The sequence below is a fragment of the Plasmodium vinckei genome (assembly GCF_900681995.1).
Source record: "Plasmodium vinckei vinckei genome assembly, chromosome: PVVCY_10".
Lineage (NCBI taxonomy): Eukaryota > Apicomplexa > Aconoidasida > Haemosporida > Plasmodiidae > Plasmodium > Plasmodium vinckei.
In genome coordinates this window covers 24,846-47,827 of record NC_051302.1, presented here as the reverse complement: position 1 = coordinate 47,827, position 22,982 = coordinate 24,846, and the positions used below count along the sequence as shown (strand labels likewise).

General features: G+C 21.5%; 6 protein-coding genes across 6 annotated transcripts; all 6 read right to left on the bottom strand.

Annotated features, from left to right (window-relative positions):
• Positions 1 to 1,074: 1,074 nt before the first annotated feature.
• Positions 1,075 to 1,449, bottom strand: PVVCY_1000130 (early transcribed membrane protein; the record flags this gene model as incomplete). Its single annotated transcript, XM_037634397.1, has 1 exon — positions 1,075 to 1,449. The coding sequence occupies one exon, from the start codon at positions 1,447 to 1,449 to the stop codon at positions 1,075 to 1,077; it is 375 nt and encodes a 124-aa protein (XP_037490496.1).
• A 2,402-nt stretch (positions 1,450 to 3,851) lies between these two features.
• PVVCY_1000120 (erythrocyte membrane antigen 1) lies at positions 3,852 to 4,940 on the bottom strand (the record flags this gene model as incomplete). The annotated part of the gene is made up of 2 exons (XM_037634396.1): positions 3,852 to 4,709; positions 4,845 to 4,940. 2 exons carry the CDS (start codon positions 4,938 to 4,940, stop codon positions 3,852 to 3,854), a joined length of 954 nt encoding a protein of 317 aa, XP_037490495.1.
• A 1,987-nt stretch (positions 4,941 to 6,927) lies between these two features.
• PVVCY_1000110 (lysophospholipase, putative) lies at positions 6,928 to 8,205 on the bottom strand (the record flags this gene model as incomplete). Its single annotated transcript, XM_008627147.2, has 1 exon — positions 6,928 to 8,205. One exon carries the CDS (start codon positions 8,203 to 8,205, stop codon positions 6,928 to 6,930), a length of 1,278 nt encoding a protein of 425 aa, XP_008625369.2.
• A 4,710-nt stretch (positions 8,206 to 12,915) lies between these two features.
• PVVCY_1000100 (erythrocyte membrane antigen 1) lies at positions 12,916 to 13,797 on the bottom strand (the record flags this gene model as incomplete). Its single annotated transcript, XM_037634394.1, has 2 exons — positions 12,916 to 13,566; positions 13,705 to 13,797. 2 exons carry the CDS (start codon positions 13,795 to 13,797, stop codon positions 12,916 to 12,918), a joined length of 744 nt encoding a protein of 247 aa, XP_037490494.1.
• Positions 13,798 to 15,903: 2,106 nt separating this feature from the next.
• On the bottom strand, positions 15,904 to 17,416 carry PVVCY_1000090 (fam-a protein; the record flags this gene model as incomplete). Its single annotated transcript, XM_037634393.1, has 6 exons — positions 15,904 to 16,017; positions 16,140 to 16,373; positions 16,470 to 16,579; positions 16,731 to 16,800; positions 16,886 to 17,141; positions 17,301 to 17,416. 6 exons carry the CDS (start codon positions 17,414 to 17,416, stop codon positions 15,904 to 15,906), a joined length of 900 nt encoding a protein of 299 aa, XP_037490493.1.
• Positions 17,417 to 19,275: 1,859 nt separating this feature from the next.
• On the bottom strand, positions 19,276 to 20,521 carry PVVCY_1000080 (fam-a protein, fragment; the record flags this gene model as incomplete). The annotated part of the gene is made up of 4 exons (XM_037634392.1): positions 19,276 to 19,277; positions 19,654 to 19,805; positions 19,947 to 20,287; positions 20,429 to 20,521. Coding segments are annotated over 4 exons (588 nt in total).
• Between the last annotated feature and the right edge of the window lie 2,461 nt (positions 20,522 to 22,982).

Sequence of the window (22,982 nt, the reverse complement as noted above, 5' to 3'; positions counted from 1 at the left end):
CATATTATGGTATATATAATTCAATATAACCCTAAACCTTGTAGCTTTCCACATATAAGGACTATTTCTATACAAAATCATAATTTCCTATTATGTAAGATGCGTTAATCATGATTTATGATAACATTGAATTAAATATATCAAAATGCACAATATCTTTACTTTATTTTATGAATATTATTATTTAATGGAACCCATTATTTTTATTCTACATATATGCTTAATTTAATGCTATAATTTCCAATGTCATTCTGCAATGGCAGAAAAATCAAATAAAATAAATAAACTAATATATTATATTGTTTATATTTATGTTATATCTTATTTGATTTTTTCTATTAATGTATATGAAATTTTTTTAAAGCTGTCGCAGTTTTTTATAGTTTATTATAATGTTACATATATATGCCCATAAAATATATTGCTATTATATGTTTTAAATAACAATATAAAAAAATATTACATGTAATGTAGCATTTGTATTGAAGCATTCTAATCATTTCATTAATTTTATTACTATAAACGACATTAAGATCAAATATCACTTACGCATAAAAATATATATCACGGTCTATTTGTAATAAGCAATAAATCACGAATTATTTTTATTATAAAGAGTGCAAGTAACATCATATATATATGTATTATATTCACAATATATTTTTGAATATTAACGATACGATGTTTTCCTTAAAATAAAGAAAAATGTGCTAATAAAAGGAAAAAAACGGGAAAACGAAATGTTCTTTCAATGCAACTTTGGTGTTAAATAATTTTATTGTGGAAATGCAAATACATATGTTATGAAATTGAGATATCAAATACTGGCACTTTTTAACAAACCAAATATATTATTTTATACATATAGTATATGAAAATTAAAATAAAATGTTCTAAAAAAGGCAGATTGATAACATAAAGATATGTAAATGCCTAGAATTATTTCCATCTTATTGATTTGTTTAATTATATTAATTTTATCAATCAATTTTTACAGTGTATGGCATATCTCGAATTTTTGGTCTACTCTCATAATATGATATGAAAATAGATAATATCAATCAGAAACTACAATTAGTGTGCTGCTGGTGAATATGCTCTTTGAGGATAATTACTTGGTGATGATGGCCTATTTTTATCTGGTCCTGCGGCTACGCTTTTGGCTGGGCCAGCTAAGGGTGTTGATTTAGTTTCCGATACTTTGGGTTTTGGTTTAGAGTTTCCTTTATTTTTTAAATGCATTACACCAAAAGTTGTACCAGCTGCTGCTAATGCTAATGTTGCGAGTATTGTAGATATAAGTGCAGCTTTGTTATTTTTAATTTTGTTAGCAAGGGAGTTACCGCCTTTTGGATTTGGTTTAGCTTCAACATAATTATTAGATCCTGGGACGAATACGTTTATGGCCAATAAAAAGGCAATAAAATATAATGCTTTTGTTAATTTCATTTTCGTATAATTAAGTAAAAAAATTATAATATAATAATTTTAATATTAGCAAAAAAATATAATAAATATATAATGAAAATTAATATAATTATAAGAGTTTATTATAATAATAGGATAAAAAATAAAATACAATAAATATTAAGATAGCAATATTTAAGGTTTTTAGTAATTAAAAAATATTTTTTAAAGATAAAAAAAAATTATGGTATTTACAAAATATATTTTTTTTAATTATATACTTAAATAAAATTTTAATATATTTTTGAGTGAAGCCGGGATTATTGAAATATTATAATAAGAATTTGATATTTTTATTAGTTTTTTTTATTTTTGCTTCCTTAATTTATTTATATTTTATTATGCTGATCGAACTTAATTGCGTACTATTTATAACTTTTTCATGCACTTTTGGCTTGCGTGCTAAATTATATTAATAGTGCATTATTAATTTCTAAATTTTGGAGTCTTTTTATAATAATTTTTTCGAAACGATTTCATATTATTTTAAAGTAATAAATATTAAAAATAAATAGTTAGTGAATATTGGGTATTTTTTTGATAAGATTATAAAATTTTAATGATTGAAATAATTAAGAAAAACAACACTGTTATTTAAAAAAGCGCATGACAAATATATGTTTATTTAATATATATAATAGCAATTAAATATTCTATATAAATTGTTGCTATTAATTTTTTTCGTGCAATAAATAAAAAAAGTATAAATATTTAATAAGGCATTTTTTTAAATAACTAAATTTGCCCGTGTTATTGAAAAATTAATTTATAACTAGTAACTAATATTATAAATCTACATAAATATACATAATATTAAAATTTTTGGAAATATTTCAATTTATTATCATTTATTTTGAAAGCATTTAATTCATAAAAGTATTTCTCATGGAATTTATAGTAATAACAAATGGTTAATGTAATGGCACAACATTATTATAATAATATAGTATATATAGCATATTAAACAAATAAAATAAAATAAATGAATTATAATAGTTAAAAGTTTGTTGCTCTCCTTTTTAAATAATGCTAATTATTATTGTCATTTATATAATACATATATATTAGGTATGTTTAACAGTTTTATAAGACTAATATGGGAAAATACGTTAATCCTACGTAAATAATATAAAGAAAAAAATACTAGTAAACGAACAAATAAGTATATATACACAGTTAATATATAAATAAATAGAACATTTTTATCAAATTGCTGTCCTTACTAAATTAAGTAAATATGAATGTATTATAAGCTATGTGCATATTTGTAATTTCGGACTTGTGATTCAGGGTTTTTTGTTCGAGATGTACTCTGATTTTGTTTTGGCGAATTTTTTATTATTTAATAATATTGTTTGTAATGCAATATTATTATATGCATATAAATAAAATAATGGTCGTGTTTGATTCTTATGAATTGTATTAAAATAGTTATAAAGATTTATTTTTTTTTACAAATTCATTTAACATCAATAAATATTTATCATACCAAAAATATAAAAGCTGCTGGCAATATAATTATTATTTTCACCACACACCCATAAATTCTTTTTATTTTTATGAATATTGTATTACATAAATTTTCACATTAAATAATGAATATTTTAAAATAGCGAAAATTTCTTACAATTTATTAGACAACAAAAATATTATTAACGATATATTGTTTTGCAGACGCATTATTTGGTTTGCAAAAAATTGTATTGTTGATTAGTGGGGAACGAAAAAACAATGAGGATATATAGGGTTCAGGGTTGTGTTTGGGAGAACCCATATTTTGGATTAGGGTTTTGTACTATGAAATCGATGTTATGGGTTAGGGCTATATTTTTATTAATTTGTTTATAATTTTATCATATTTATTTGTCTGTAAATGTTGATTAAATATATGTACTATCCCCGTATCTTTTATCGAGGGATGAAGTTCAAAAGTCGAAATATCCAACCAAAAAATGTTTATAGCATTAAAATGCAATTAAAAATGGTGGCAAAGTTTAAACATATTAAAGAAATGGTATGCACAAAAACAAATCTTACTATAAAAAATATATATGGGTATTTTTAATGTGAATATAAGAAAACACCCTTTTAAAAATTAAAAAAGACAAAAAATATATAATTTTAATTAATTAAAAAATTATATAACTTGAAACATTTGCAAACATATAATAGTTTTCTTATTACTATTATTATTCAACAAAAAATATTATATAATAGCTTCGCTTTTGCTCATTTTGAGTTTTCAATAATTATTTTTAGAGATATATTACTTCATATTTCCTTTATTCATTATTTACTTATTCTATAGTTTTATTTTATTTTTCGTTGTCATTTTCTCCATCTTCGAGAAATGACTAGCTTTCATATTTCCTCCATCTGACTCTTCACCTTCTTTGTTTTCTTCTAATTATCTTCAAGGTACGATATAACTTCCCTAAATTCTCTTTAAATTTTTCATTATCATCTTCTTCATCGTCGAGATGGGATAGAGCTCTCAAATATACTCTATCTAATTCTTCATCTTTGTCCTCATTGTCATTTTCTTTATCTAACTCTTCGCCTTTATTTTCATTTTCTTCATTTCCTTTTCCTTCATTTCTTCTTCGTTTTCTTCTAATCATCTTTAATGTACGATATAACTTCCCTAAATTCTCTTTAAATTTTTCATTATCATCTTCTTCATCGTCGAGATGGGATAGAGCTCTCAAATATACTCTATCTAATTCTTCATCTTTGTCCTCATTGTCATTTTCTTTATCTAATTCTTCTGCATCTTCATGTAGTATACTTGAATCCTCTTCATTTATTATACTTAATTTTTGTTCTTTTGGAAATTCTTGTTTTTCATCCGCCTTAAGCATTGCAGATGTTGTACCATCTTGTTTATGTACGTTTGTTTGGTTGAATTGAAAAGATTGATCATTTTTATTAAGAGGAATAAAAATAACCTTAATCATATGTTCATAATCTTCTTCATATGGCCTAATATACCATCCTACCCTCCTGGGGTCATATTCTCTTCTTAAAAATTCGGGAGCTTTATCAACGATAGTACCATTGGTTTCTGAGATAAAGAGCTCACCTAATCTAGGTTGATTTACTTTGCAAATTTCTATTACCTTTGGACTAAATTCATCTATAAATTTGATATTTGGAATATCAGGATCATAGGCATCCTTACTTTTATATGGTTCATCTGTTGTCTTATGGCTTTTCTTTGTTTTTTTTATACAAAATGGAAACTAAAAAAATAACAAAATTAAAAATATATCAAATATTGTTATGGTAATTTATTATTATATCTATATACAAAATTAATTAAAGCAATTAATATAGGCATATACAATATGATGTATTTTTGTGTTTTTTTATTATACTACGCAACCCGTGACGGCCTCCGAACCCAAAGTGCTTCTTGCTAAAACTATACTAAATATTATTGAGGATATTAGGCCTAATGACATTACCTTCATCCTAAGTAGTTTTATTTGCAGTTATATATAGGTAAAGCTTACTTTCCATTGTTACCAACTTAAATATGTGATTACATGATTCTATTATATAGATATTCACTCCAAAAACAATAACATATTTATATACTATTAAGAAACCAAAAAACGATATATATATATTTTAGTAACTTGAAGTTAATGTTTATATTACAATATAGCATATATAGGCTTAAGCAAACATTTTGAGAGAATTTAAAAACCGTAAAAGTTTAAAAATTTATATTATAAAACACAAAAAAAAATAAAAACAAATATAATTATTACATAAAAATAATATTTAATTATTATGTTTTAATATTGGAACAAGATTAATTCTATTAAACCTTAATTATGGATTTATAAAATGTTTTTTATAATTAAAAAAATATTATATTTTTATTACTTTATATAAATTAATTTAATTACGTAAAAATTAAATGAAAATATAAAAAACAGTTTTTATTATATTTTTAGAAAAAAATACAACTATATAAAATTTTTATACCTTTTTTTTACACGGAAGGCTTAGGGTTATGTTGAATTACATATATTATAATATGTTCATTTTAGCTGTTTTAAAATATAATATATACCAACCATAAATTTTATTAATTGGTGAATGATAATTTAATATTATATCTTTATGGCAAATAAATAAAAGAACGCAAAATATTTTTATTAATACAAATTAAAGTTTTAACAACAATACAAAATAATGAAATAAAAAAAAGTGAATTTTGTGTGGAAATAAAATAGTTTCTTATAATATACTTTTTTATTAATATGTGTTTTTTTAGACATTATAAAAAATTCTTTCATAAATTTCTGTTTCGTTATAAATAACGTCGATCTATCGAATCTTGGTTTACATTTGGGTATATGCATTTTATAATTGTATATTAAAATATATACAGATTTATTTCATTAATATTATAAAATATGCGTAATAATCTGTCCATGTTATAGATTATACAAATTATTCAAAATGACCCCGATTATAACATCATATATAAAATGTTTATTACAGTTATATTGGGGGAATTATAATTTAAGTTAAAAAAATGGGGCGTACAAATAAGAGGTTTTGTTATATAAAAATATTCATAAAATGACCATGTTATGATATACATAATTCAATATAACCCTGAACCCTGAGAACATTAATATATAATTTCATGAATTAATTTATTATAAATAGTACTGACTGTTCATATTTTATATGCATATTTATAAAATATGTAGTTGTGCATTATAATGTAGATTCTGTCTTATAACTTTTATGTTTGTTCTATTATTGATAAATTTACAAAATATATTTGTATCGAACACAGTAAATGGAATGACTTCTACATGACAAAATTCATCTAAATACATTATAAATGAACTTGTATTACATATACAAAGTAGTAATCTTATTAATTTAAAAAATCGGTTGCCTATTTTTCATGCGAAGTACATATATTCACTAAGGAGTGTTATTATATAAAAATATATATACACATCTAAAGAATGTTTTTACACAAATTTACGTAATAATACTTATACGATTTAAATAGTTCCAACAGCATTTTATTTTTAAAATGATATTCTGATAATAAATTTGATTCCTCGTTTTTTTGGCATTAAAATTGCCTTATATATAAAGAAACAGTAAATAGTAAACGGTTATTATTTTAATTATCCTTGTAGTAATTACAAGAACATAAAAGTTAATTAAAAGTAAAGTTATAATATAATTAATTTGAATTCGTATTAATTCACAAATTAACATTATGTACATATTTAATTTTTAAAAAAAATTGAAACAACAAAGAACATATATATAATGTAAAAAGATATAATATATTTATTATTATCTTTTCTTGTTTTAGCTTAAAAAATTAATTGAAAACGTTACATTTATGTTTACAAAAATCCAAAACAACATTTAATATGAACATTATTAACGCATATTTTATATTTAATTTTCTTATCCATTTTCTATTTCGTCCTCATCATTCATTCTTAAATCATAAATCCAATCAATAATTTTTTCTAAAATACCTTCATTTCCTGACTCCATCGTTGTAGCATGATCCATACCATCAACAATATGTATATCTTTTTTATTAACTTTCACTTTGTCATAAAACGAAACTACCCATTCATAAGAACAAATAGTATCATCTTTTGAATGCACAAATAATAAAGGAATATTTTTTGGCATATAATTAATATTACGACCCAATGCGATTGTTGCTTTTATAACTTCAGCTATATATTTAAATCTGATTCCATTATTGTTTCTAAATTTATCATATTTACTTACAATATCAACATAATCTGATTTTTTATAAACTGATTTTGAAAAAACTCGTGTATGAGGTAAGACAAAAGACAGGAATTTTGCTAGAGGTAAATAAAAATACTTAAGTGATTTGATTCCAAGATCCAATTTTGATTTTATTCTTATCATACCAGATAAAGATACGCAACCTTTAATATTGAATTTATCTAAACAATTATAAAATCCTTCATCTTTGTCACTAGCAATAGCAACAACATTTTTCGTAGCAGAAGTGCTGGCACAGGAATTATCAGAATAATAATCATTAAAATTATTCATATTAGTAGAATTGTCTAACACAGTTTTACAATTTTTGTAGTTATTTGAGTTCCACGCCTTAATCATGTCTTCTTTTTCTTTATTTAATGATTGTAATATTCTTAAAGCAATATTCCCTCCTATAGAATACCCAATAACATACATAGGAAGTTTTTTTTTTTTTGTTGTCACTATATCATAAGATTCATCATTCATTTGATTATCATTTGAAATTTCATCTTGAATTTGATTCATATATTGTAATACATCATCAACTAGATCATCAAAACAACTAAAATCGCCTCTTGCATTTTTCCATCCTTGTGATTCCCCATGTCCTTGCAAATCTAGTGCATATACTGAATAACCATTTTTATTAAATTTTTCAATCCAACTATCTTTGTAAATATAGTAATTATTAGTATCTACTATTAAGTCTTCATTTCCATTTGGCATTTTTAAATTTATTCTCATAAAAGTTAATCGACTATGCGATCTTAATCCATGTATTAACAATATAATTCCTATAGCATTTTTAACTAGCCATCCATATGTTTTTAAAAGTAAGTCATTTTTGTTACATAACCAACCTATCTTAGGATCTCCATCTAATTTACATGTTGCATTTCTTAATTCATCATTATTCAATTCAATTTCTTCCATCACCAATATTATGGAATATAACCATCCATATTGCAACTAAAAAACTATATATAATTAAAATTTTACTTTTCAAATATATCTATATAGATTATTGACACAAACAAATGTACCATACTAATCATATTATGGCTTTATATAAATTTATATATACAAACTCTACATACATATTATATTAGTATCAAATAATATTAATAAAATTGGATATATATTATAATAATATATAAAATCATAAACAAATTATATGAAACGGAAAAAAATATATGATTATAGTTTATTTTGTTTTCGAATTTTTTTTAGCATTTAATGCAATCAGATGAAATTACAATTGATATAGTAAAATTAATAAAAATTATTATATATTGTTTGTTTTTTGGTAATATATTTTTGGTTTTATTTAATTTCTTAATTTCAGTAATTAAAATATGGTATAAGAAAAAATATATGCTTAAAATATATAATTGCTATATATTATTTTTTATAAATAAATAATGATTTACATAATGCTATTACTTAAAAAATAATAATGAGCAAATGAAATATACATAGCATACTTATTTAAACAAGCAACGAAAAAAAACGACAACCAAAAAATTTTTTTTTTTTACTTCGATACAATAACAAGTATATTTAAATTGGTGTAAAAAAAATATATATTACTTTTAATATAATTTTTTAATTATAATAAATAAAATAATATCCTAGCAAAAAATGTTACTAATAAATATAATACTTTACAACTATTAATTATTTATGACAATAATTATATATTATATGGAATTTTATAAAAACATTTATATTTTTTTTTATTTAAAGTAATAAACATTTTATTTACCTCAAAAATATCGTCTGCAATTAATAACATATTACTAAAATTTATGATATAATTTAATCGTAAACTTTACAAGCACATATAAAAAGTTAATTTTTTCATTTTATGTGTTTATAATTTATATTATTATCACAATTGAGTGAATATATGTGCTACTATATTTAGCATACGTTAACAAAATAAAAACAATCCAAAATTGAAGAAAAAAAAACAGAATCGCTATTTTTAAATATTCTCAAAATGTATATAAGATAGCGTGGTTAAAGGTTGCCTTTCTTAATATTTAAAATTTTCAAAACTTGAAAAAACAAATATGTTTAATACATTTTATTATTTACCATTTGTCTATATATTATAATCCCTGAAAAACAGGACTCAGGTTTAGAGTTGCATTTGGGAAATTCGTATTTTGGATCGGGATTCTGTACCATGGGTTATAGTATTGTTTTACGGAAGGTATGTTTTGGGTTTTGGGTGTATTACAATTTAATTTTTTATAATTTGATAATATTTATTGGTTTATAAATGGTGATTAAATACATGTACCATCTCTCATGTGTTAATCTCGAAATGTTGCTCAAATATACACCCCTCGAAGGAACATAGCTATTAATATGAAAGGGACTGCATAACATAATTTTTACATACTATAATACTTCTATCTAATTAGTTCATATATATTAAATGTTGCAATATTATAACTTTAGATTTTATATTGCATTGCTAATTATTGGTTAACTATATATAAGAATCCTTATCATCTATTATATAAGACTTATTAATCCATGGCTATGTTGAATCATGAATAACACAATGTATTTCTTTATTTGGTGAAGCATTTTATTTAGTAAAACATATTATTTGAATCACTGTTATTTTTATTTAAATTATATTATCCAATTAAACTGTAATAATAAAACTATATATCTAGCTATAAATTATAATAAAACTCATTTTGAATTTTCTTTTGCATTACAATATATATTCAGATTAGCATATATGTTTTTAACATTAATTAAACAAATTAATAACACACGATAATAAAATGTAGATTCATAAAATATCGACCAAGATTCGACAACACAACATTATCTATAAAAGATATTTATGCATCTAGCATTTTTAATAACACAATAAAAATTGAACTATATATGCAATATTTTAAGTTTTATAATTTTGAGGCATAAATAAATTATATTTTGAAATAGCTAAAAATTAAAATATAAGTATATTAATCAAATTTGTGTCATATTTTGTTCTAATAATTATAAATAATATAATATATAGAATATCGTTATTATATGCCTATACGTATCACCTAATAAGATACTTTACTAATAAATAATATTGAAACATTGTTTTATTGTGGAAACATATACAATTATATATTATTGTAAAGTATAAAGGTAGGTAATAATAAATTTTCTTTAAACTAATAATATTTATATTAGGCATTATATATATATATATATAGAAACTTTAAAATAATTTAAATATATTGTTATTACGAAATAATATATATGTTCTAAAATGTTATACTTTAAAACAATGAAACAAGGAAAATTACTAATTGGTTTAAAGTATTTTTATTAAGTGCATTAACTATTCCGTTGTATTATACAATGATATATCAGCAACATAATAATAGTAACAACAATAGACAAGTGTATTAAATATGAACAAATATACCCATTTTTATAATTTAGAGAAATTGGTGTATATATTTTTGTATACATTTAAAATAAATTATATTATTTATATTAAAGTAAAAATAAAATATTAAACTTTGTTAACATATAATTGCAGGATTATATTTTTTTGGATGCTTTAAAATAGCAGTAGCATACAATTTTATTATAATATACTTTCATAAATATGAAATAATTTGCTTATATAAATTAAAATTAAACAAATTGCATAAGAATATATTGCTAATAATTTAATATTAAATAATAACATTATGCTTTACAATAATAATAGATAAAAAAAAGGGTGAAAAGGAATAAAACATATATATGATTTAAACCGTACTGCTTTGAAGAACCATTTATTATTAATAAGAAAATGAATATAACATATATAGTTTATTTACGGTTGTTTCCTATATCATTTTAATTGTAACAATACAATGTTTTACAAATAGTGTAAGGCGAATAACATATCAAATAAAAATATATATCGAAAAGTTATATAAATAGATGCGTTATGCCTTGATTTATTTTTATTTCATCTTATATATAAAATATAGTTGTTACATATTATTACATATGCATTAATAGATGAATTTATTAATACGATTATTGATATGAAGGATGATTTAAATAAATATGTTAAGAAAATAAGAACAGGGTGTGGTGAATATGAAATAAATATCATATATATAAATAATAATGAATAATTTAGATATAGAAGTCTTTCAGAACATAATATAGAAGATAATTGCACTTTAAATTCTACTACAATTCAAGAACCTTCAGGCAATAATAAGACTGAAACTATTTCAGATAATAAAAAGATTAAAGAATTTAATTGTTTTAATATATTTAAAAGAGATATAAAAACTAATAAATCTTCAAATAACAATGAATCTTTTTCTAAGGCGACATTATTGATGGGAAATATTCACATGTCTTTTCTGCAACATATCCAAAGCTTTTAAATATTTTATCAAACTTAAAAGAAAGATTAAAAACAAGCCATAAAATGGTAAACCAAGCGAACACTCTTCATATAGTAGTTACATTCAGTGATACCAAACTAAAAAAAGAACAAAATAATTTTTCCTAATTATCACTTAAACTACAATGTTTGATATGTGATACTTCTAAACGATCGAATTATTCTGGGATTTTCTACATGTACGAGCTCATTTTTTAAGTTTATAATTTGATTATGTAATTATTAAAATAAATGTAATATATTTTTATTATATATTTGAACAAAACTCTAACATATATATTTATATGAATTATTGCATTATTTATACTTATAGTATAGGATTTGTGAAAGAATATTATGAAAATAATTAATAATTGAAGCAATATTGATATGTATATATTAATTGTAATATTTATTATTTGCATTCGTATAATTTTATATTATATACATGTTTATATAATGAAAGTAAAATTTGACAAAATCGTATCTTTTGAAGTTTATTAATAAAATAATACTATAAGCAATTCCACAGATACATTATATATGTGTGTCTTTTATTCATAGTTTTCTTTCATGGTTGTCTTTTGTATGCATAAATTAAACAGCATTTTCTTTCGTAAAATTAGAACAAAATATTAATATATATAACATTCTTATATTCATAATTGCATTCCTTATAGTTAAATTGGAATAGTAATTCTATCAAATTGTGTGATCAAACATAATCACTAAATTAAAATGCTACTAATATATGTTTTATTGTTTATAATTTTAAAAAATAACTTATAAACTCATAATATATTTAATTATAATATTTTACATGAGAATCATATTAAATATTTATAGCATTAAAATGTAATTAAAAATGGTGACAAAGTCTAAACATATTAAAGAAATGGTATGCACAAAAACAAATCTTAGTAAACAAAAATATATGTGGATATGTTTAGCATGAATATAAGGAAACGCCCTTTTAAAAATTAAAAAAGGCAAAAAAATATATAATTTTAATTAATTAAAAAAGTATATAACTTGAAATATTTGCAAGCATTTAATCGTTTTCTTATTACTATTATTATTCTATAAAAAAATATATAATAGCTTCGCTTTTTTCTCATTGTGAGTTTTCAATAATTATTTTTAGGGCTATATTACTCCATATTTCCTTTATGCATTATTCATTTAGTTCATCGCTTTATTTTATTATTCAGCTTTGTCTTCATTTAATTTTCCTTCATTTCCTTTTCCCATTTCCTTACTATACGGCATTGCTTCCTTATTTTCTCTTTAAATTGCTCATTTTCTTCATGTTCTGGAAATAATCGAGCTATCAAATTTGCTACATATAATTCATCATCTTCGTCTTCACTTTTATTTTCATTTTCTTTATCAAGTTCTTCTTTATCTTCATGTAATGCACTTGAGTTTTTTTCATTTATTGTACTTAATTTTTGTTCTTTTGGCAATTCTCGTTTTTCAGCCGCCTTAAGCATTGCAGATGGTGTACCATCTTGTTTATGTACGTTTGTTTGGTTGGATTGAAAAGATTGATTATTTTTATTAAGAGGCATAAATTTAACCTTAATCATATGTTCATAATCTTCTTCATATGGCCTAATATACCATCCTTGTCTCATGGAATCATTTTCTCTTCTTAAAAATCCGGTCACTTTATCAACGATGGCACCATCAGTTTCTGAGATAAAGAGCTCACCTAATCTAGGTTGATTTACTTTGCAAATTTCTATTACCTTTGGACTAAATTCATCTATAAATTTGATATTTGGAATATCAGGATCATAGGCATCCTTACTTTTATATGGTTCATCTGTTGTCTTATGGCTTTTCTTTGTTTTTTTTATACAAAATGGAAACTAAAAAAATAACAAAATTAAAAATATATCAAATATTGTTATGGTAATTTATTATTATATCTATATACAAAATTAATTAAAGCAATTAATATCGACATATACAATATGATGTATTTTTGTGTTTTTTTATTATATTACGCAACCTGTGACGGCCTCCGAACCCAAAGTGCTTCTTGCTAAAACTATACTAAATATTATTGAGGATATTAGGTCTAATGACATTACCTTCATCTCAGTAGTTCTTATTTGCAGTTATATATAAGTAAATCTTATTTTCGATTATTACCAACTTAAATATATGATTACACGATTCTATTATATAGATATTCACTTCAAAAACAATAACATATTTATATACTATTAAGAAACCAAAAAACGATATATATATATTTTAGTAACTTGAAGTTAATGTTTATATTACAATATAGCATATATAGGCTTAAGCAAACATTCTGAGAGAATTTAAAAACGGTAAAAGTTTAAAAATTCATATTATAAAACACAAAAAAAAAATAAAAACAAATATAATTATTACATAAAAATAATATTTAATTATTATGTTTTAATATTGGAACAAGATTAATTCTATTAAACCTTAATTATGGATTTATAAAATGTTTTTTATAATTAAAAAAATATTATATTTTTATTACTTTATATAAATTAATTTAATTACGTAAAAATTAAATGAAAATATAAAAAACAGTTTTTATTATATTTTTAGAAAAAAATACAACTATATTAAAAATTTATGGCTTTTCTACAAGGAGGTTTTATGGTTATGTTGAATTACATATATTATAATATGTTCATTTTAGCTGTTTTAAAATATAATATATACCAACCATAAATTTTATTAATTGGTGGATGATAATTTAATATTATATCTTTATGGCAAATAAATAAAAGAACGCAAAATATTTTTATTAATACAAATTAAAGTTTTAACAACAATACAAAATAATGAAATAAAAAAAAGCGAATTTTGTGTGGAAATAAAATAGTTTCTTATAATATACTTTTTTATTAATATGTCTTTTTTTAGACATTATAAAAAATTCTTTCATAAATCTTTATTGCGTTATAAATTGCGTCGATTTGTCAATCTTGATTTACATTGGGGTATATGCATTTTATAATTGTATATTAAAATATATACAAATTTATTTCATTAATACTATAAAATATGTGTAATAATTCGCCCATGCTATAGAGTATGCAAATTATTCAAAATGACCCCGATTATAACATCATATATAAAATGTTTATTACAGTTATATTGGGGGAATTATAATTTAAGTTAAAAAAATGGGGCGTACAAATAAGAGGTTTTGTTATATAAAAATATTCATAAAATGACCATGTTATGATAAACATAATTCAATATAACCCTGAACCCTAAATATATACAAACTTATGCAGGCAGATCCTGTACCATTTATTAATTTATTTTTTTTGTTAATTTTTTTTTGCCTATAAAAGAAAACGATACATAATAGAATGATTAATTTAATTAATGTCTTATGTTTTTTGTAAAATACCCAAAGTTCAGATGCCTATGGCGTCGACTTTAAAATTCAATATAAATATTAAAAATGATAAATAAGTAAATTATTTTATTATTATAAGTAAATAAAATCATAATTATAATTAAAAAATATATATTTATATGTAATATTATGATATGAATATATGCATTTTAATAATTTATATAAAATGATGTTGTTTAACTGATTCTCTTAATTTTCAATTCCAATTATATATATATATAATTCTAAGAATAAAAACATTACTAACATATGAACGGCTAAAAAATACATATTTTAACGTTTTCATATTAATATTTATTGTTTGCATTTGGTAATCGTTTTCAAAGACAACATTTAAGAACGCAAATAAAAATATTAAAGAGGAAATATCTATTAATATATTAATTTGAGGATAATGATTGATATACTTATGATATTTATATGTTTGAAAACATCAAATTTTAAACATAAATGTGTGGTATATGGGAATAATTAAAATAACGAAAATGAAACTAGTGCAAAATGCAGATGCTTATTACATTTTTGCGACAAACATTAACATAGAGGACAATCATACAGAACAATATTGATGAATTATCACTTATATTTGATTGTTTATGAAATTACATACATATAGATGTATCTTGTATTAAAATGGATAAACCATTTATATATAAAAAGAACTTTGTTAAAAATGGAAAAATATGTTTTATGGTGATAATTTAAAATAGAAATAATCCATGAAAACAAATTTGTTATATTAATACATTCATTAAATCACATATCCAATAAAACTTATTTTGTGAAACTATGTATATTTATTACTAATGTAATCGTTTAATTCCAGAAGGCTTTCCATTCTTTTTAATTTATTTGATAATTTATGCGATTCGGGGGCGTTATCGGAATCATTATCATTCATCTATGAAAAAAACGTAAAACAGATAAATATATAAAATAAATTATTTCAATTTATTGGGAATGAGTAGGAAATATTATAAATATGCACATTTATAGAATATTGTATATTTTTATATTGCTTACAGAGTCAACATTATTAATTTCAACGTAGTCTTTTTTTTTTGTAATGAGATATCCGGATAATTGAACAAACAATTTTTTTAATTCTCCATTTCTAATATCCTCTTCAGAATCAACGTTAGCTTTGAACAAATCCGCACTTTTTACGATAGAGTTTACATATATTTTTTCATCTTTTCTATTACGATCATTTACATTTACTGTAGACATGACAATTATAGTTCTAGTTTCGGATAGCTACAAAATGAGAAAAATTATATTTTACAAATTGTAGTTCAATAATATGAAAAATATGATTTATAGATGGATAGAAGAAAACAAAATTATCCTTACTTTATATTTTGCGGATAAAGCATAAAGATATTTATGAGGGTTCATAAAACCGTTTTTGTAACGTTGTTGTATCATTAATAAATTTGGATTGTATGCATGGATAACTTTTCCTAAAAAAAATTATAATTTTGAACCATGGAAATTAAAATATTATGAAAATTAACAAAATGGCAAATAGAAATAATATAGAGGATTTATAATAAAACAAGGAATACACATAATGATAAACTATATTCAATTAATTAATTATTTTTTATATACCGCTAACAAAGTCAGGATTGTATTTTTTTGCACCATTGGGGTCCCATAAAATATTTACTATCTCATCATACTAAAGACAAGAAAAAAAAGGTGTATATATATACTTATTTTAACTTAATTTTATAACTTAAAAAATGATTTTCGTTAATTCATACCGCATCAGGATGTCTGATTCTAATATCAAATTTTCCAATCCCTTCATGAGCTATATAATTATTAAAATGTAAATGTGCATCTCTATTGTATTCTTTATATAAATTGTAAACGTATTCATTTTCAGCATAATAATATAATTTTTCTAGAGCGTCATCCATAATTTCTGCCGCATGATAAATTTCTTCAGCATTTGTACATAAAAGATGCTTATTTTGTTCATATATTTCATTCGAATCATATACAACAGGATAAGTACTATTTTAAAATTGTAAAAAAAATAATAAATGAATTTATAAGATGGTTTTTTGGCTTCTCAAGCATTATGCATTATATATTTGCACAAGTATGCATATAAAATTATCATAATGGCACATGTAGTGTATAAATTATTATGCATATTGTTTATTTTCTTACATATCATTAGCTAAAATAAATTCATTTGGAATAGGCTCGCTTCCAAGAGCCTTATTGCTCATATATGTGAACAAGGCTAAAATAGAAAAAACTGTTTTCATGTACATTTTATCCATTTTTGAATTTGACAAATAAAAAGTAAAAAATATATTATTATTTTTTTTAAATTATATAAATGTAATTAAAATCGAAGAAAAGTATTTTCGAGAAAATTATAAAAATTAATATTTTAAACAAATTAATATTCAAAGATAAGTTTGAATGCAACACTTGATAAATATTATTTGAATATAATTATTGATGCATTAGTGAAAGAACGATTATGAAGGAAGGATACAATATTAATAAATTATATTAAAAAATAAATATGTTGTTTATTTTGAATTTAATATATATTTTTTATATTTTTAAATATCAAAATAATCTGACTTAATCCCAAAATTACAACAGTTGTATATCCGTTTTATTTATAGTGCAACGGCACAATAATAATATTTGCCAATTCGTGATAAAATATTATAATAAAATTTACATTATGATAACTCACATTTTATATAATTTTTTATCGCTATAATCAAAATTTTACTATATTATATTTTTTTAATATAATTTCTAAGGCGATAAAAATTGTGTATGCTAATAGTATTGATATATATTTTTTGAAAATTAATGGGAATTATAAGATTACGTTTATATGTAGAAAAATAAATAATATATATAATAAATAAAAAAAAAAATATATGAAAAAAAATAATGAAGCATAGAGTTTGTAAAATAAATCATGGAATCTTTATACAAAAAATATTTTTTTATTTTTTAATTATAATTTTATCGATATCGAGGTGTTTATGTTTTATGGGTCAAGGTTATGCATTATGAGTTATTGTTTTGTTCACTCTATCTGGGTTTTGAGTTAGGGTTTGGAGTATATTATAATATAATTTTTTATAGTTTGATAATATTTTGTGTCTGTAAATATTGATAAAATATATTTACCATTCCCGTATGTTTTATCTCGAGATTATGTCTAAATATGCAACTAAAAAAGGGTATAAACATTAAATGAAAGGAATATCATAAATAAAATATATTCATAAATAATAACAATTATATTTGTAATATTCATAAAATTAATGCATATAGATACATTCTATTGTTAAAAGGAATAAACAAATAATATACAAAAAAAACATTATTAAAACAAAAAAACAATTTATGGTAATAATTTAAAGCAACCATTATGCATGGAAATAAATCGTTTTATTAACTTAAATTTTCTAATATTATGGTGCTGAAAAATATATATATGTATATGTTTATATGTGAAGGAACAAATAATCTAAAGCTTTTCCAATAATGCATTTTTGTTAAAAGCGAGCATGCCCATTAATCTAAGAAAAAAACAAATAAATGAATACATATAATGTTTAAATATCTTGAAAATTATAGCATATATATAATTATGTACATTTATTTAAATCTATATTTTTTTAACAAACGTTGAAATAAATTATTATGCTATTAAAATTTGTATATCGCTTACAGATTCGACATAGGTAACATTAACATGCTCGGATTTATTTTGAATGAGGCTCCCAGCTATGTTAACAAATGTTTTTTTTAATTTCCCACTTCTAATGTCATCTTCAGAATCAATGTCAGTTGTGAATAAATTTGCGCTTTCTATTATTGTGTTTTTATATTTTTTACCCGAAAGATTATGATCATTTATATTTGCAGAAGTCATCACAATTATAGTTGTGTCTTTTGATATCTGCAAAATTAATAAAAATATATTGCATAAAATATTGTGAATAATATGAGAAATACTATTTATAATGAAACAGAAGAGGAAAGGTTTCCTTACTTGAGCTTTTTTGACTAAAGCATAAAAATATTCCTCGCGCTCCATAGAATCTTTTTTGTAACGTTGTTGTATTATTACTAAATTTGGATTGTACACACGGACAATTTTTCCTAAAAAACAATATTATAAAATTGCATAGATGAAATTAATATATCATGAATTTGAAGATATGGGAAACAATAAATAATATCATATAATATGTTAATTTGACTATTTATTTATGTTTTGTATACTTTTAACAGAGATTGTATTTAAAAATTTGGCCTGATCGGGATCCCATAATTTGTTTATTACTTCATTATACTAATGGAAACAAAGAGAGATATATGTATATAAATTATAATAATTTTTAAATTTTAATATGGTTTATAACTTTTAATGGTGTTCGTTAATTGATACCTTATTGGAACCATAAACTGTATATTGAATTTTTTCAACATCTGTATGACCTTTATGTTTTTTTTTTATAAAAAAACATATATTTACAATTATTTGTTATCCAAGTTTCATAATTATCAATATCTGTAGCATGATATTCTAAATGTTTTATAGCTTCGTTCATAAGTTTGACTGCATTTGCTATTTCGGTGGGATTGATGCATAATAATTTCTCGTTTTTTTCATATATTTCTTCTGGACTATAATTGATAAAAATGAACAAATTTTAAATGCATACAAAAATAAAGATATTGTATTTATATTATAACATTATTGCACAGGTATGTATTTAATATTTTCATAATGAAATATGTAATATATATATTGTTGTATTTTCTTACGTAGAATAACGAACTATTGGTTTGGATTTTGTTTTTATTTTTGTATTTAATTTTGTTTTTTCTGTAAATTTTTGTTTTTTAGGCCCATTAGATACTTGAGGGGGGACGTCATCTTGTTTATGTGAATTATTTCGGCTGTATTGATAACTGTCCTCAAGAGGCATAAAAATATCCTTTACCATATCTTCATAGTTTTCTTCATAGTTTTCTTCATAGTTTTCTCCATAGTTTTCTTCATGGTTTTCTTCATAGGCTTTTTTATATGGTCTCTTACCTTTAACATTAACTGATTCTTCTGTCGTCTTATGGGTTTTTTTTGTATTTTCTTCCAATAATGAAAACTAAAAAAATAAAAAAATAAAAAAAATATCAGATATTTTTATGTTAATTTATTATTATATTTTTGTACAAAATTAATTAAATCAATTAGTACAGACATATAATACAATATGATGTATTTTTGTCGTGTTTTCTTATATTACGGAATTCGTGGTGGGCCCTGAATCAGAAGTATTTTTTGCTAAAACAATATTAAATATTATTAAGGAAAATAGGGCTACTGACATTACCTTCATCTTCAATATTACTTATTTGAAATTATACATATATAAAACTTATTTTGTGTTATTAACAATTTAAATATAAGATTACGTGATTCTATTATATGGATATTCACTTCAAATGCAATGACTTATATATATATACTAGTAACAAAATAAAAAACAATATATATATTTTAATAACCTGAAGTTAATATTACAACATAACATATATATAGACTTATGCAAACATTTTGAGAGAATTACAAAACATTAAAAAAAAATAAAAAGCATATATAATTATTACATAAAAATAATGTTTAATTATTATGTTTTAATATTTGAACAAGATTAATTCTATTAAATTTTAATTATAGTTTTATAAAATATTTTTTATAATTAAAAAATTATTATATTTTTGTTTTTATATAAATTAATTTAATTAAAAATTAAATGAAAATACGAAAAACCGTTTTTATTATATTTAAGAAAAAAATACTGCTATATTATATATTTTTATGCCATTTTTTTACATGGAAAACTTAGTGTTATTTAAATTATATATATCATAATATGATATTTTAACGGTTTTAAAATATAATATGTATCAACCATAAATCTTATTAATTGATGAATGATATTTAATATTATATATTTATCGAAAATAAATAAAAGTATAAAAAACAATTTCTATTAATATAAATTAAAATTTTAACAACTATATAAAATAATGAAATAAAAAAAAAATGTAAAATTTTTATCGAAATGAAATAATTTTATATATATAATTTTTTATTAATATATGATTTTTTAGACATTATGAAAAACGCTTTTATAATTTTTTATTGCGTATATATAATGTCGATTTGTTGAATTTTATTTATATTGGGTATTAGGGTTCGAGGGTTAGGGATCATTTGCATTATGGGTCAAGGTTATCTATTATGGGTTATTGTTTGCTAACTGAATCTGCGTTTTGAGTTAGGGTTCGGGATACACGTAGTTTAGTTTTTTATCATTTTACAATATTTATGGCCTGTAAATCCTGATTAAATATATGTGACACCCTCGTATGTTTAATTACAAGATTATGTCTAAATATACACCAAAAAAGGGGGCATATCCATTAATATGAAAGGGGTCACATAAAATATTTCTTATAAGTTATAATACTTTCATCTAATTCGTTTGTATATATTAAATGTGGCAATATTATAACTTTACATTTTATATTGCATTGCTGATTTCTGGCTAACTATATATAAGAGCCCTTATTATATACTATATAAGACTTGTTAAACAATAACTATATCTAATTATGAATAACACAATATGTTTCGTCAAATAAATAAACATATTATTTGTGCCACTATCATTTTGATTTAAGTTGCAGTATTTCAACCAAATTATATAGTAATCTTATATATGAAGCTCATTATATAATCAGGTTCATTTGGAACATTTATCTACATTATAATATGCCTTCAGGTTAATATACATATGTTTAATATTAGTTAAACATAATACTAGTATATAATAGGTAATCATAAAATATGGATTCATTAAATGTCGATCGAGATTCGACAATACAACATATCTATAAAAGATGTTTTATGTATATAACATTTTTAATAACACAATAAAAATTAAACTATATATAGAATATTTTAAGTTTTAATTGTAGTTACTGTTCTCTTTTTGTATTTCTTTATATTTGTATTCAAATTAATTAGTATGAATATTAGTTGCTTTATAAGCTTTAATTTATTTATCATAAAGTCATAATAATAGGTTAATCATTATTAATTTTTAAATTTTATAGTTTTGAGGTATATATATATTATATTTAGAATAGTTAAAAAATAAAATATAAAATATTAATAAAATTTCATATAATAATTTGTTCTAATAATTTTTATAATAATTAAAAAAAATTAAGTATATAGGATTAGGGTTATTATTATATGCCTATACCTATGCATATAAAATAGTAAAATATTCTAACAATAACTAATATTGAAATATTATTTTATTGTAAAAAATTCATATAATTAAATATTAATTTATCAAAAACGCACTAATAATTAATTTTATTTGAACAATAATATTTATACTAGGCTATTATATATGCACAAACTTATAAATTTATATTTTAAATATAGTGGTATGACGAAATAATATATGCTCTAAAATGTTTCACTTTAAAACAATGAAGCAAGGAAAATTAGTAATTGGTTTAAAGTATTTCTCTTGAGTGCATTAATTACTTCATTGTAGTGTACAGTGGTATATTAGTAGCAATAATAGTAACAATAATGGATTAGTATGCTACTAAATATTAACAATATATTATGTTTATTTGATGCACTATATGGGTATAAATTAGTTAAATATGTTCATAAAGGTATTATAAGATTAAAATTGTATGCATAATAAATCAAATAAAACACTACATTTTGTTGCTAAGTATATTTTAATATGGTGCTATGACATTAAA